At 36.1% G+C, this 13,378-nt stretch overlaps 1 protein-coding gene across 1 annotated transcript in view; it reads left to right on the top strand.

Moving 5' to 3' along the window:
* The first annotated feature begins 2,640 nt into the window (after positions 1-2,640).
* Positions 2,641-13,378, top strand: part of LOC113052732 (eIF-2-alpha kinase activator GCN1-like) — a 53,105-nt gene continuing 42,367 nt past the window's right edge. The window contains exons 1-16 of the mRNA XM_026217153.1: positions 2,641-2,776; positions 3,475-3,583; positions 4,131-4,194; positions 4,274-4,405; positions 5,771-5,879; positions 6,036-6,134; positions 6,824-6,958; positions 7,616-7,684; positions 7,769-7,877; positions 9,774-9,848; positions 9,926-10,054; positions 10,898-10,948; positions 11,431-11,529; positions 12,442-12,615; positions 12,700-12,852; positions 12,935-13,027. Coding sequence (XP_026072938.1) covers positions 2,759-2,776; positions 3,475-3,583; positions 4,131-4,194; positions 4,274-4,405; positions 5,771-5,879; positions 6,036-6,134; positions 6,824-6,958; positions 7,616-7,684; positions 7,769-7,877; positions 9,774-9,848; positions 9,926-10,054; positions 10,898-10,948; positions 11,431-11,529; positions 12,442-12,615; positions 12,700-12,852; positions 12,935-13,027 — 1,618 coding nt within the window. The 5' untranslated portion in view covers positions 2,641-2,758. The remainder of the gene's footprint in view (positions 2,777-3,474; positions 3,584-4,130; positions 4,195-4,273; positions 4,406-5,770; positions 5,880-6,035; positions 6,135-6,823; positions 6,959-7,615; positions 7,685-7,768; positions 7,878-9,773; positions 9,849-9,925; positions 10,055-10,897; positions 10,949-11,430; positions 11,530-12,441; positions 12,616-12,699; positions 12,853-12,934; positions 13,028-13,378) is intronic.

The raw sequence follows: 13,378 nt of genomic DNA, 5'->3' as shown, positions 1-13,378 counted from the left end.
ATTGGACAAATACACCAGCAAGTGTTTATTACACAAAAGCTTTTATATGACCCGATGCACCAGAGATCTGTACATGTCATTCTGTCTCATCTTTGACGCTACTTTGAAAGTAGAAGACACTTGTTTTGATTTGATTCACTTTGAATATGCCTTCTTTGATAACTCAATTGTGATAATCTGTCGCTGTTTTGTTTTGCTCCTAATCGCTATGTGCCAAAAAATATATATAATCTAGGGATCATATGATATCCTTATGTGTTTTAATCACACATTTACACTGGTCCAATGTTGTGCCTTTGTTTATTTTGAGATTTTCTATCTTATAAATTGATCTGACGGTTTTCTATTTCTGTTCATAAATCATTATATCAGTGTCCCTTTTCAAATATTATCATTTACTTAATGTGAAAACAGCTATGCATCATTTTTTCTCTCTTTCTTGTAACACTGTCACATCTTGTTCTGTGAGTATTGGATACTGTTTCAATTCATGCAGATATATACAAATAAATTTGGTGGTTTAATGCACTGAATATTTTTTTTCCTCCTGATGTTATCATTTAAATATTTAAACCTCAGCACATTTTGCCTTACAATATATTTTGTAAAATATACGATATATATATATATATATATATATATATATATATATATATATATATATATATATATATATATATATATACAGTACAGACCAAAAGTTTGGAAACATTAATATTTTTAATGTATTTTTGATCAAATAAATGCAGGCTTGATGAGCAGAGGAAACTTCTTTCAAAAACATTAATAATGTTTCCAGACTTTTGGTCTGTATTGTATATATACACACACACACACACACACACACACACACACACACACACACACATATATGCGTGGAAAACGATTTAGCTACTAAATTAGTTAAAAATGCCTATCCATATACAGCTACCCCAAACTGACTCAAATGATTCGCGATCCCGCTTTGAACTCCCGAACTGACTCAAATGATTCGCGATCCCCAAACTGACTCAAATGATTCGCGATCCCGCTACGAACTCCCGAACTGACTCAAATGATTCGCGATCCCCGAACTGACTCAAATGATTCGCGATCCCCAAACTGACTCAAATGATTCGCGAACCCGCTTTGAACTCCCGAACTGATTCAAATGATTCGCGATCTCCAAACTGACTCAAATGATTCGCGATCCCTCTACGAACTTCCGAACTGACTCAAATGATTCACGATCCCCAAACTAACTCAAATGATTCGCGATGCCGCTACGGACTCCCGAACTGATTCAAATGATTCGCGAACCCGCTACGAACTCCTGAACTGATACAAATGATTCGCGATCCTGCCCCGAAGTCCCGAACTGATTCAAATGATCCGCGAAGCTGGTCCGAACTCCCGAACTGATTCAAATGATTTGCGATCCCCAAACTGATTCAAATGATTTGTGATCCCGTATCGAACTCCCGCATTGATTCAAATGATCCGCGAAGCGGCTCCGAACTCCCAAACTGACTCAAATGATTCGCGAACCCACTACGAAATTCCAAACTGGTTCAAATGATTCACGCTCAATACTCCGACCTCCCAAAATGACTCAAATGATTCACGATCCCGCTCAGCCCCGGGCTCCAGAACTGACTTAAATGATTCGTGATCCCGTGTCGAACTCCCGAACTGACTCAAATGATCCGCGAAGCCGCTCCGAACTCCCGAACTGATTCAAATGATTCGTGATCCCTGCTGTGTCCCAAACCTAAGAGTATGAACTCCGAAGTGCGAATTTGAAGTGCGAATGCGACACAGGAACTCGACGAAGGGTGTCCCAAACTGAAGTGTGGGGACTACGAAGTGCGGATGTGAAGTGCGATTGCGTAACAGCGTCACGACGTAATCTGTCCCAAAGTCAGAATGCACACTTCGAAGGGCGCATTTGAAGTGTGAATGCGTCAACGCAGCGCGACGAAGGCTGGCGAATTTCGAAATCGACTTCAAATGCGATCTTCAATTCCCATGAAAATGAAGTGTACATCTGATGGACACTTTGCACCCTACAATATCCCAAAATCACTTGCGTGCCTATGACAACGGTGGCAGGTGAGAGTTCTGTGGAGGACTTCACATTGATATGTAAGTAGGCTATTGTATTTCATTCACTCAAATAACTATTGAAAGTGTTAAAAAGCCAAGTTTATTTTTTTTATTTATTTATTTATTTTTTACATAAAGTCCACAAACAATTAGACAGCCACTACATAAGACAATTGTCTTTCTCTTTGTTGTGTTTTTGAAGAGCTGTCATGCGAGAGATGTCTACAAATGTTTTAACAAAACTTAAGCACTGCATTATTTTTTATGCATGTCCTGTGTGATATTTTCTATTGTTAAGATTAAAAACCTGTCTTTATATTTTTCATAGGTGTTTCCATTTTCTCTGGTTTTATTACTATTCTGGAGCGAGTGAGCCTGCTTGGAAATACTTTTTTTAATTCAGCTTATTTTTTTTCCACAAAACATTATTTTATGTGTTTATATTGTTAATCATTTTATTTACTAATAATTTGTTGAAAGGGAGAAAAAAAAATACTTTCTAGTATATATACTAGTTTCAGGTCTGTTGAATATTTGAAAAACCGGCGCCCTCTAGACACGTAACAAAGAAAAGACTCAAGCCCGGAGAAGAGAAGCACGTGGGGCACGCTTGGAACACGGTGATGACTCCGGAAGTGACGACTCAAATCCTTTCCAGATCGAGGCCGGCACGATGGCGGCGGACACGCAGGTTGGTGTGACTCGATCCGTTCCTGCGTGAACATTAAAACGCTAACTTTTCTTCTGTGTCTCGCCGCTTTTTTATGAGTTCTGAAAGAAGACGATGCGAGATCCGCGAGCGCGTGACGTCCAGATACGTTAGAAAAAGTTGTGCGTGCGCGCGAGTACATGAACGTGCATTAATAATATTAAACTGTCCATTAATAACGGCACAGTTGCACAACACACGCACTTATTAAGATTTAACCTTAATTTGAAAGCGAACGATACTGTTTTAAGCTTCTCATCCACTTATTTGATCTCAAGCACACATGCACTTCAGACTTAAGCAAGAAAGTGCCAGAAGAACAATGTTTCTGGACATAGTGTCAAAGTAAAACCATGTGTCTATTGAAAATACAACAATGTATAATCACAGTAATCTACCGTGTTACATAAAACTGAGCCAACAGTCACCTGATGCATCTTGGAGTCACTTATGTAAATGCTCATCTAAATGCATGCATGAACTACTAATATTAAACCATAATGAATGAATATTCATCAGTCAGCTGACTAATACAAGGTCAACTCATGCTCTATTATAGTAACAACAATTTGAGTGATTAATATGGTGGTGGTAGCATGGTTAACCATAATAAACTGTGATATGATATCCATGTTTTGATTGCGTTGCATGTGTCCGATGGCTGTTCTCTGTGTCTTCAGGGGCAGGTTTCAGACACACTGAAGAGATTCGCTGTGAAAGTCACGTCATCCAGCGTTAAAGAACGCAAAGAAGTTCTTGAAGAACTGAAGGAATGTGTCAAAGGAAAGGGTGAGTTTATTCACCTAAAGAAATAATCGGACATGTTTAGTGACAAAAACAGTGTTAACGCATCATTAGAAACCCTGCACTGCTTTCTAATGTTTTTAAATGAGTCTCTCCTGCTCACCAAGTCAACATTTATATGATCAAAAATACTGTAAAAATTTGAAATATTATTGTTATTACAAAATAACTGTTTTCTATTTGAATTTATGTTGGAATGCAATTTATTTCTGTAACGCAGCGCTGAATTTTCAACATCAGAAATCATTCTAATATGCCGACTGCTGTTCAAAAACTTTTATTATTAGTATCAACAGTTGTGCTACTTTGTGTATCGTGTAAACACTAATGCATTTGATTCTTGAGGGTCTTTGTTGAACAGAAAGTTCAAAAGAACAGAATTTATTTGAATAGAGAAATCTTGTGTAATGTCTTTACTGTAACAGAAACAAACTGTACTTTTGAGCAGTAGTGTATTAACTCTGTGTGCATATTCAGAATGATGTGACTAATTTGAATCCTCTAAATAACTTTGGTTAAATTCTATCCTCAGATCTTCCCGAGCCGGTCATTAAAGGACTGTGCAAGCTCTTCTATCTGACTCTGCACAGATACAGGTGAGTGGGAGCTGTCTCCTCTCCTCTGTCTAGTAAAGCATGTCCTTCTACTGAAGGTGGGCTTGATTTCTCTTCTCAGGGATGCTGCGTCTCGGCGAGCTTTGCTCTCGGCCATCGAGGTGCTCGTCCAATCACAGCCTGATGCCATTGCGACAAACCTCCCCCCCGGTCTGCTGAGCTGTGGGGTGGTCAGCAGGGGCGTGATGCCCGGGTGAGTGACCGCCCCATTTATACACAGCCCTGTGATCTCTGTAATGGGCTGAATCACAGAATCCAGGCAAAAAATGACGTGGAATGTCAGGAAATTAGATCATTATGTGAAATAGTGTCTGAATATTAATCTGTAAACTGGCTACTATTTAATATATTGTTATTGTCGAGTTGAATGTACATATTAAAGTAATAATAATGATATAAAGCTTTAATTTTTAAAGAATAAAAAAAATCCCTGTTTTTTTAACAGTAAATCATAAATACAGAAAATTAAAACAAAGCATAGAATTTGGGAAAAATTTATTTATATTTAGTTTTTTAATAAATTGTTGTAAACTGTTTTGTTTCATGATTTTAGTCATTTGTAAATGATATTTGACTACTACAAATTTAATTTAAACTGAATCCAGAAAAATGTAAAACTTTTTGGGGTAAAAACAATAAAATAGAATTTGTTAAATTTTTATTACATTTATTTTTATTTATTTAAAATATATATTTTTTATTTATTTATTAAATTGTTTGTAAATTGTATTAGTTTCATGATTTCAATAAATGACATATAAATTTAAATTAAATAAAAAAATTAATTTACATAATATTTGATTACTAAATTTAATTTAACAATTGAAACAGAATCCAGAAAAATGTAAACAGGAAAAAATTTATTTAAAAAAAAAAAATTTAATTTCACTGAGAATCCAGAAAAAAATTAAGATAGAAAAAATTGAATTTGAGACAAAAAATGTTAATTGATTTCACAGAGAAACCAGAAAAACTATGTTTGGAAACAAAACAAAATAAAATATGAATATTTTTTGTTAAACTTTTAATAAATTGCTTGTTAATTGTATTAGTTTCATGATTTAAATAAATTAGACATAATTTTTGATTACTAAATTTAATTTAACCAATCCAGAAAAATTAAGATAGAAAATGTAATTGATTTCACAGAGAAACCAGAAAAATAAAAAGAAAAACTGTTTGGGAGCAAAATAAAATAGAATAATTTTTTGTTAAACTTTTATTAAATTGTATTACTTTCATGAGTTAAATAAATTAGACATAATTTTTGACATCATTTCTAAATTTAATTCAACCATAATTAAACTTAAAACTTTATCCAGAAAAATAAAAATGAAAAAAAAAACGGAATTTGAGAATTTTTTTTATTGATTTCAATTTGAATCCAGAAAAATATTATATATATATATAAAAAAAAAAAAAAAAAAGAACTGATTCCAGAGAGAATGTGCGTTTGGAAAATTGTAGAATTGATCCACGATTTATTGTCGGACCCCTAATAATTATCAGAGGCGAAAAACCATGAGATGCAATCTGAAATAATGTCAAATGTCCTCAGGAAGAGCACGGCTTCAGGAGCCTGCTGCGCTCTGCCCTGGACCTGCTTGATCGTTCGGATCGTCTTCCCCTCCGCAGACAACAGAGAAGGGGCCAAATGGAAGAAACTGGTCAGTAGTATATGCCATTCAGAGATATATTTATCAGTCATAGCTGAATTTAGCAGTAGCTCCAAACCTCTGTGACTGACTGACTTGTTGTCTTGAGATCTTTACATGAGGTCTGTCCAATCATATTCTCTCTCTCTGTGTGTCTCCTCCAATCAGGTTGAGGTTCAGAGTGTGCTGCTGGCGGAGGTTGTGGGCGGAGCCTCAGGGAACGCTCTCAAGTCAATCAGCAAATGCTTTAACAAGCTGTGGAAGGAGGTAAAGCTCCTTTAGTTCACTCGGACGTCTTGTACACTACAGTTAAAAAGAACGAGGGTGCTAAGGTTTTTAATGTTTTTTGAGAGAGTGTCTCTTCTGCTCACCAAGGCTGCAAAAAACAGTAATATTATAAAATATTATTGCTATTTAAAATAACAGTTTTCTATTGTAATCTACTGTAAATTATAATTTATTTATTTGATGCACAGCTGAATTTTCAGCATCATTCCTCCAGTCTTCAGTGTCACATGATCTTCAGAAATCATTCTGATATGATGATTTGATGCTTGAGAAACATTTTTTAATTATTATCAATGTCAAAAACGGTTGAGCTGCTTTATTTATTTATTTATTTTTAAAATCCTGATGCATCTGTTTTCAGGATTCTTTGATGAATAATAGAAAGTTCAAAAGAAATTTGAAATTTAAATTTTTAGGAACATTCTAAATTTCTTTAATGTCACTTTTGATTAGTTCAATGCATGCACACTGAATAAAAAAAGTGCTATTATTATTTTTAAAAGATCCTATTGACCCCAAACACTTTTTAAAACTAAGTCCTTCTCTGTAAATGTAATGTTGTGTCTAATCAGTCTCTACTGTTGTTCAGATGAAGTCTAACTCTCCGTGTTGTGTTTAAAGCATGCACTCTATAGATTTGAGCTGATGAACGGAGTGTGTTTGTGCAGAACCCGGGTCTGGTGGATCAGTACATGAGCACTCTACTGAGTTTGGATCAGAGCTGTGTGTGTGTGCCGCTGCTGGGCTTGTGTGTGGACTTCTGCACAGCTCACAAAGACATCGCCACCATCAACAAACACAAGGTGGAAAACTGGAGCGCTCCCTGTGCTAAACCTGCCCCGCTGCAGCTTTGTCTTAGTTTTTATATTCCAGTGTAGAAGTCACAGTATTTTTTTAATCATCAGAGATGTGCTGTGACTTATACATATAATATAATGTAATATAATAAAAAAATGTTTGCATAATAAATCGTAGCTTAGCAATGAAATGGTAGGCTATATTGTGAAGATGGTAACGTTTGGATTTCATAATGCGTTCATAATGTTTCATAATGTGTGTAAACATTTCATTTGCTTTATGATACCTTAAATTGTTATGAAATAACACCTGACTTTTTTTTTTTTTTTTATCTCAATAATGCATTTTTCCCCAATGTGGCTTATTCTCAGATGTGCTTTTTTTTCTGTGGAAAATATGGTTTAAAAATTTTCTATTAGCTTTTATTTTTGTATTTGTTTTATTTTAATTCTAGTTTAATATTTATTAATTTTATTGTATGCTTTTTTCATTTTCATTAAGTTTTTCTTTTTATCTTTAATTTATTTTCATTCCAGTTTTAGTAATTTTAGTACTTTTATTTTAGTGACATTTCTAATAAATTGAATAGAATTTTTCATCTGTTGTTTTTTTTCATTAATTGTTTAACAGAGTTTTAATAAAAGCACCCTGTTGTGTTCCAGGCGTCTCTCTTGGACCTGTACGTGAAGACGGTCCTCATGAGTAAGACCAGACCGCATCAGCACATCCTGGTGAGAATCTGCGCTGTCTTCGATGCACAATAAATCTTTGCAGTGCTGAAATCAGAAAGCCTAAAGCTGGATGTGTGTTTTCAGGAGAAGAGCGGCTCGATGCTTCGCCACATGTCTCACGCAGAGTTTAAGGAGCAGCTGCTGCCCACGTTACAGAAAGCTCTTCTGCGCAGCCCGGAGAACTCCATGCCGAGTGAGTTAATAAATATGAAAGAATCTCAGTGTCATTTTAGTATGGTTGAGATATTATTATAGCTTTATTAATATTTTGAGGTAGTTTTGACTCATGCATTTCTGCTTAAAGTTGAAGACCCAACTCTATGTTTTGCAAAGCATTCTCTTTGTCAAACCTATTTTAATGCAAGTAGATAATGTAGGAAACTCACTTAAGGAGTTTAGTAAGATAAGAACGGTTATAGAATTATGTATATGTTGTATTATGTTTAAACATCTTGTATTATCCTAATAGCTTTTTCTCTTTTTTTTATTTTTTGTGTTTTTTCATGAAGATAGCCTCAGATGGCATTTAAATCTGTACTACTACTTGGATAATTTATTATTTAATTCAATTATTTAATAATTTTATTTAATATACATTTTAGTTTAACTTTTAATAATTTTTGTTTTTATCATTTAATATATCAATTTTTTTATCTATATCATTTTAATATAATTTTTTTTAGTATGTCTATATACTTAATTTTTTATTTATTTTAGTCATTTTAGTACACCAGTTTAAACTAAATGGAAATGAGAAATATATTTATATACATGTCTGTATGTGTGTGTGTACGTGTGTCTGTACACGTGTGTGTGCGTCTATGTACACGTGTATGTATGTGTGTGTGTGTGTGTGTGTGTGAGTATGTGTGTGCATCTATGTACATGTGTATGTTTATGTACACGTGTGTGTGTGTGTCTGTATGTACACGTGTGTGTGCGTCTATGTACACGTGTATGTATGTGTGTGTGTGTGTGTGTGTGTGTGTCTGTGTATGTACACTTGTGTGTGCGTCTATGTACACGTGTGTGTATGTGTGTGTGTGTGTGTGTCTGTGTACACGTGTGTGTATGTGTGTGTGTGTGTGTGTGTGTGTCTGTGTATGTACACTTGTGTGTGCGTCTATGTACACGTGTATGTATGTGTGTGTGTGTGTGTGTGTGTCTGTGTATGTACACTTGTGTGTGCGTCTATGTACACGTGTGTGTATGTGTGTGTGTGTCTGTGTGTGTCTGTGTATGTACACTTGTGTGTGCGTCTATGTACATGTGTATGTGTGTGTGTGTGTGTGTGTGTGTGTGTGTCTGTGTATGTACACTTGTGTGTGCGTCTATGTACACGTGTATGTATGTGTGTGTGTGTGTGTGTGTGTCTGTGTATGTACACTTGTGTGTGCGTCTATGTACACGTGTGTGTATGTGTGTGTGTGTCTGTGTGTGTCTGTGTATGTACACGTGTGTGTGCGTCTATGTACACGTGTGTGTGTGTGTGTGTCTGTGTATGTACACTTGTGTGTGCGTCTATGTACATGTGTATGTGTGTGTGTGTGTGTGTGTGTGTGTGTGTCTGTGTATGTACACTTGTGTGTGCGTCTATGTACACGTGTATGTGTGTGTGTGTGTGTGTGTGTGTGTCTGTGTATGTACACTTGTGTGTGCGTCTATGTACACGTGTGTGTGTGTGTGTGTGTGTGTGTGTGTGTGTGTGTGTCTGTGTACACGTGTGTGTGTGTCTGTGTGTCTGTGTATGTACACGTGTGTGTGTGTGTGTGTGTGTGTGTGTATGTACGTGTGTGTGTGTGTGTGTGTGTGTGTGTGTGTGTGTTATTTCAGTTAAGATTTATTTTAAGTACTTGGCAAGAAAGTAATATTTCTGACAATCCACTGATGTTTGCTTTTGTTTCTAGAAATGCTCAAATAAAAAAAAATACAGATTCAATTGCAGGAATATTTATGTATTTACTTAAAGTTTAATCCTGTTCTCTACCAAGAGTGAACAAGATATTACTTACTCAGCATGCTATGATGTAATCCTGAAATCTGAAGTCTTATGTGTGCGCCTCTGTTTGTCTCTCTCTCTTCTCTCCAGCGCTCTCCTGCATGCTGGCGTCCCTCACTCTTGATCTGAGTCAGTACGCGCTGGACATCGGGAAGGGCATCTCCAGTGAGTGCCCTCGTCAGTGTGAGTGATGTTCGTCTGAGGCGGCGCGTGCAGGTTTGATGTGGTTTGGTGTGTTTCAGGTCAGCTGAAGGCCAATAACCCAGAGCTGATGGAGCAGGCGGTGACGGCCCTCCAGAATCTGTCCCAGCAGTGCAGTGACCCCAGCGCCGTCCAGGACCTCGTCAAACACCTCTTCAGCATCCTCGGAGGTCAGTGCATGCTTTTACTGGCTTCAGTGGTCATGGAGCATGCAAACATAAAACTATATAGCTTTATTCTATTTTATTTAATTGTCTAGTTATTGTTGTTTGAGATATTCGTGTGGAGTTAAACTTGTTTTAACCTTCAAAGCACATTCAGGTCTATTTTTAAACAAATGAAATACAACATTGTATAGAAAGGGAATTTCGCAAGTGCTTTTTACCCTTTTTAACTGTTTTACAAAAAGATTCGGTCATTTTGGAGCTGGTTATGTATGGCTTTCCATAAGGTGTCAAAAATACGGTTTGCTTAATTATATGATGTTATTTTAGTGTCATAAAGCAATTGTAAAATATATTTCATTCTTTACCCATAACTCGCACATTTTTGGAGATTAATTTTGAGAAACCTATATATGTACAACTATTGACCAATGTTAAAGTTAATAAAAATGATATGACTGTTTTATAAAACAGCAGAAATCATATGCAGATTTTAAATGCATTATGAGTGTTAAACCAGCTTTGTCATTTTATAATGCATTAAGCAATACAGATTGTTTCAAAGCAGCTTAAAAGAGGTCAAATCATCTGTAAGCAAAGGTGCAGAATATTAATATTATTTTACAGTGTAACAAAGAAAATATACAGTGATAAACATTTGAATTTATGAATTATAAGGTTTAAAACCAGACATGCATGGAAAAACACACCAGGAAGCTCAGTCAAACTGTTAATTGTTTTGAAGTCATGGGAAGAATCATGAAAAGTATTGTTTTAGTAAAAGCGAGTGATCAGGACCAGCTCACTCTTTAAAGCAGGATTAAACTCATTCTGGCTTGTTTTGCTCAGGCTCCGAGGGGAAGCTCACTGTTGTGGCCCAGAAGATGAGCGTCCTGTCAGGTGAATATTTCATCTTTCTGTCTCTCTCAGACGCTCGTTAGGTCTGTTGGGTCAGTGCACTACATACATGGTTTTACAGAGCATTTTTATTCTTTATTTCAAGACAATCAGAGTGTACAAGGATGAAAGTCTCTTGAAAGTCTTTTACCACTGCTAATTTGCGTAAGGAAATGTGTTTTTGCATTCGACTGCACTGCATTTGATTATTTTCCTATGTAAACTTCCACGGCATCTTTGTCTGTTGCTCTGCATCTTTTGCAGTGTCTCTCAAATAAACACTGCATTTTTAGATGTTCAAAAGTTCAACTTTTTTTGTGCATTCCACATTTTTTTTAAATGCAAAGAAACGCTTTGTTAAAATCGTCCCCTCCAGCACAGCTCCCAAGTCTCATTCTCACTTCTGCATGAATCTGTGAGTCTCTTGCGCTCTTGTATCTGCCTGCTGTCATCTTGAGCATGGTCTCTGTGTGATTTTGAATCAGGAATCGGAGGTTGCAGTCATCATGCCGTCTCTGGCTCTTCCTCTCAGTCTCTGAGCTCCAGCGTGGCTGTGATGTTCATTCCTTACCTGCAACAGGAAGGTGAGAAACAGTGTTTTTATTTTTTATATGTACATAAAAAAAATTACTTTTTTAATATGCATTTTTAATGATGGTTCATTCATGCTTGAGATTGCTTTCATAAATTGTAATTTTGTGAAGGAATAGCAGGGGGTTTGTTTTTTAAAGAGCTAAAAATTTATTAAATCATATGTAAAATAACCCTCATTAAAAAAGAATCTTCCTAATATTTATTCCTTCTTTTTAGCTATTTTTTAGAAAAAAAGGTGCCTGCTAAATGCATAAATTTAAATGCCAAATTAGGCAAAGCATGTTTATTTATATAGCACATTTGGTACACAATAGTTCACTGTGCTTTACATAAAAGTAAAATAATCATAAAAGAATAATCACAAAAATAAAACAAGGCTTTAAAAATTATTTAAAAATTGAGTTAAAAATTAATTTAAGACAATGCAATCATTTTGGCTTGCATAAATACTGTGCAATTCATAAAAAAAAAAACTGTGCAATCAGTAAAAAATAAATGCTCAAAATAAATAAAAAATCTAAAAAAGATTTAACATTTTACCGCCTAGCAACATCAGAGAACTGTTAACATCTGTTGTTTTTGAAATTATTAATAACTTATTAATTTCTTAAAATTTTAATGTAATATTAAAAAAGATAAATTTTGATAGCTCACAATTTTGGCAGGACTTCAAGTAAATATTTAAAGTCAAATATTGACAAAACACTTCGGAAATATTATACCCAGTTTTATTTTATATATAATATTAACTTAAAATAATTTTTCACTTGTTGCAAAATTGATTGATTTGCATGAGACAATCTTAAATGGTCTTAAATTTCTAAAACGTGCATTAATTAGAAACCTAATATCTGCCGATTGTTTCCCCCTCTCTCCTCGTGTGTGTGTGTGTGTGTGTGTAGTCCACGAGGGGACGCTGGTGCATGCGGTGTCTGTTTTATCTCAGTGGACGAGCCGTTTGACGGTGGACGTGACCTCAGAGTTGAGAGAATGGTTTAAAAAAGCCTTCACCCTGAAGACGTCCACGTCTCTTGTGCGTCATGCGTATCTCCAGGCCATGATCGGGGCTTTCAAAGGTCAGTCGGGCTGCTGGGACACTTCAGATTTATCCTCCTGCTGCTGAAGTTTAATCAGAATAACCAGCGTTTGTCTCTGTTCAGGCGATGCTCTCAATCAGGCGGTGGAGTTCCTGCCTCTCCTCATCCAGACGGTGGAGAAAGCTGCTGCGCAGAATACCCAGCATGCTCTGCTGTCTGAAGGCGTGGCCGCCTCTGTGCTGCTCTGTCGGCTGTCTCTGCTGGACTCTGTGTCCGGTGAGCGTTCACACTGAGACTGATGACAGTTTTCCTGTGTCTCATGCTGGAGATGTTGATGTTGATCTTCATGTGTCTTCAGAAGCGAAGCTGGCGTCCTTCTGGAACCTGATACTGGATGAAAAGAAGCCTCTGTTCACTACAGACAAGTTCCTCTCTCAGGCCAGCGAAGAAGGTCAGAAGCTCTCCAGGTCTCTGATAGAACCAGTATAAGTGCTTGAGGGGAAAAAAAAGACAGATCGCCCCAAAATGAAGTTTCTGTCATCATTTACTCACCCTCAAGTTATTCCAAACCTGTATGAGTTTCTTTTTTCTGTTGAACACAAAAGAAGGATATGATTGTTGACGTAGCCATTGACTTTTAGAGTATGGAAAAGATTCTTTAACACTTGCTCCTCAATTCTATTTCTATTCTATCTGCTTATTTTATTTTATTCAGTCCCTCCAGAAAAACGCGATTATGCGATCGCGTGATTTAATGCATTATCAGCCAAGGGCCGCATATTTATGCGGGGGTCGCATTTTT

The sequence above is a fragment of the Carassius auratus genome, chromosome 33, assembly GCF_003368295.1.
Source record: "Carassius auratus strain Wakin chromosome 33, ASM336829v1, whole genome shotgun sequence".
NCBI classification, from domain to species: domain Eukaryota; kingdom Metazoa; phylum Chordata; class Actinopteri; order Cypriniformes; family Cyprinidae; genus Carassius; species Carassius auratus.
This window is presented reverse-complemented; position numbering and strand designations above follow the sequence as displayed.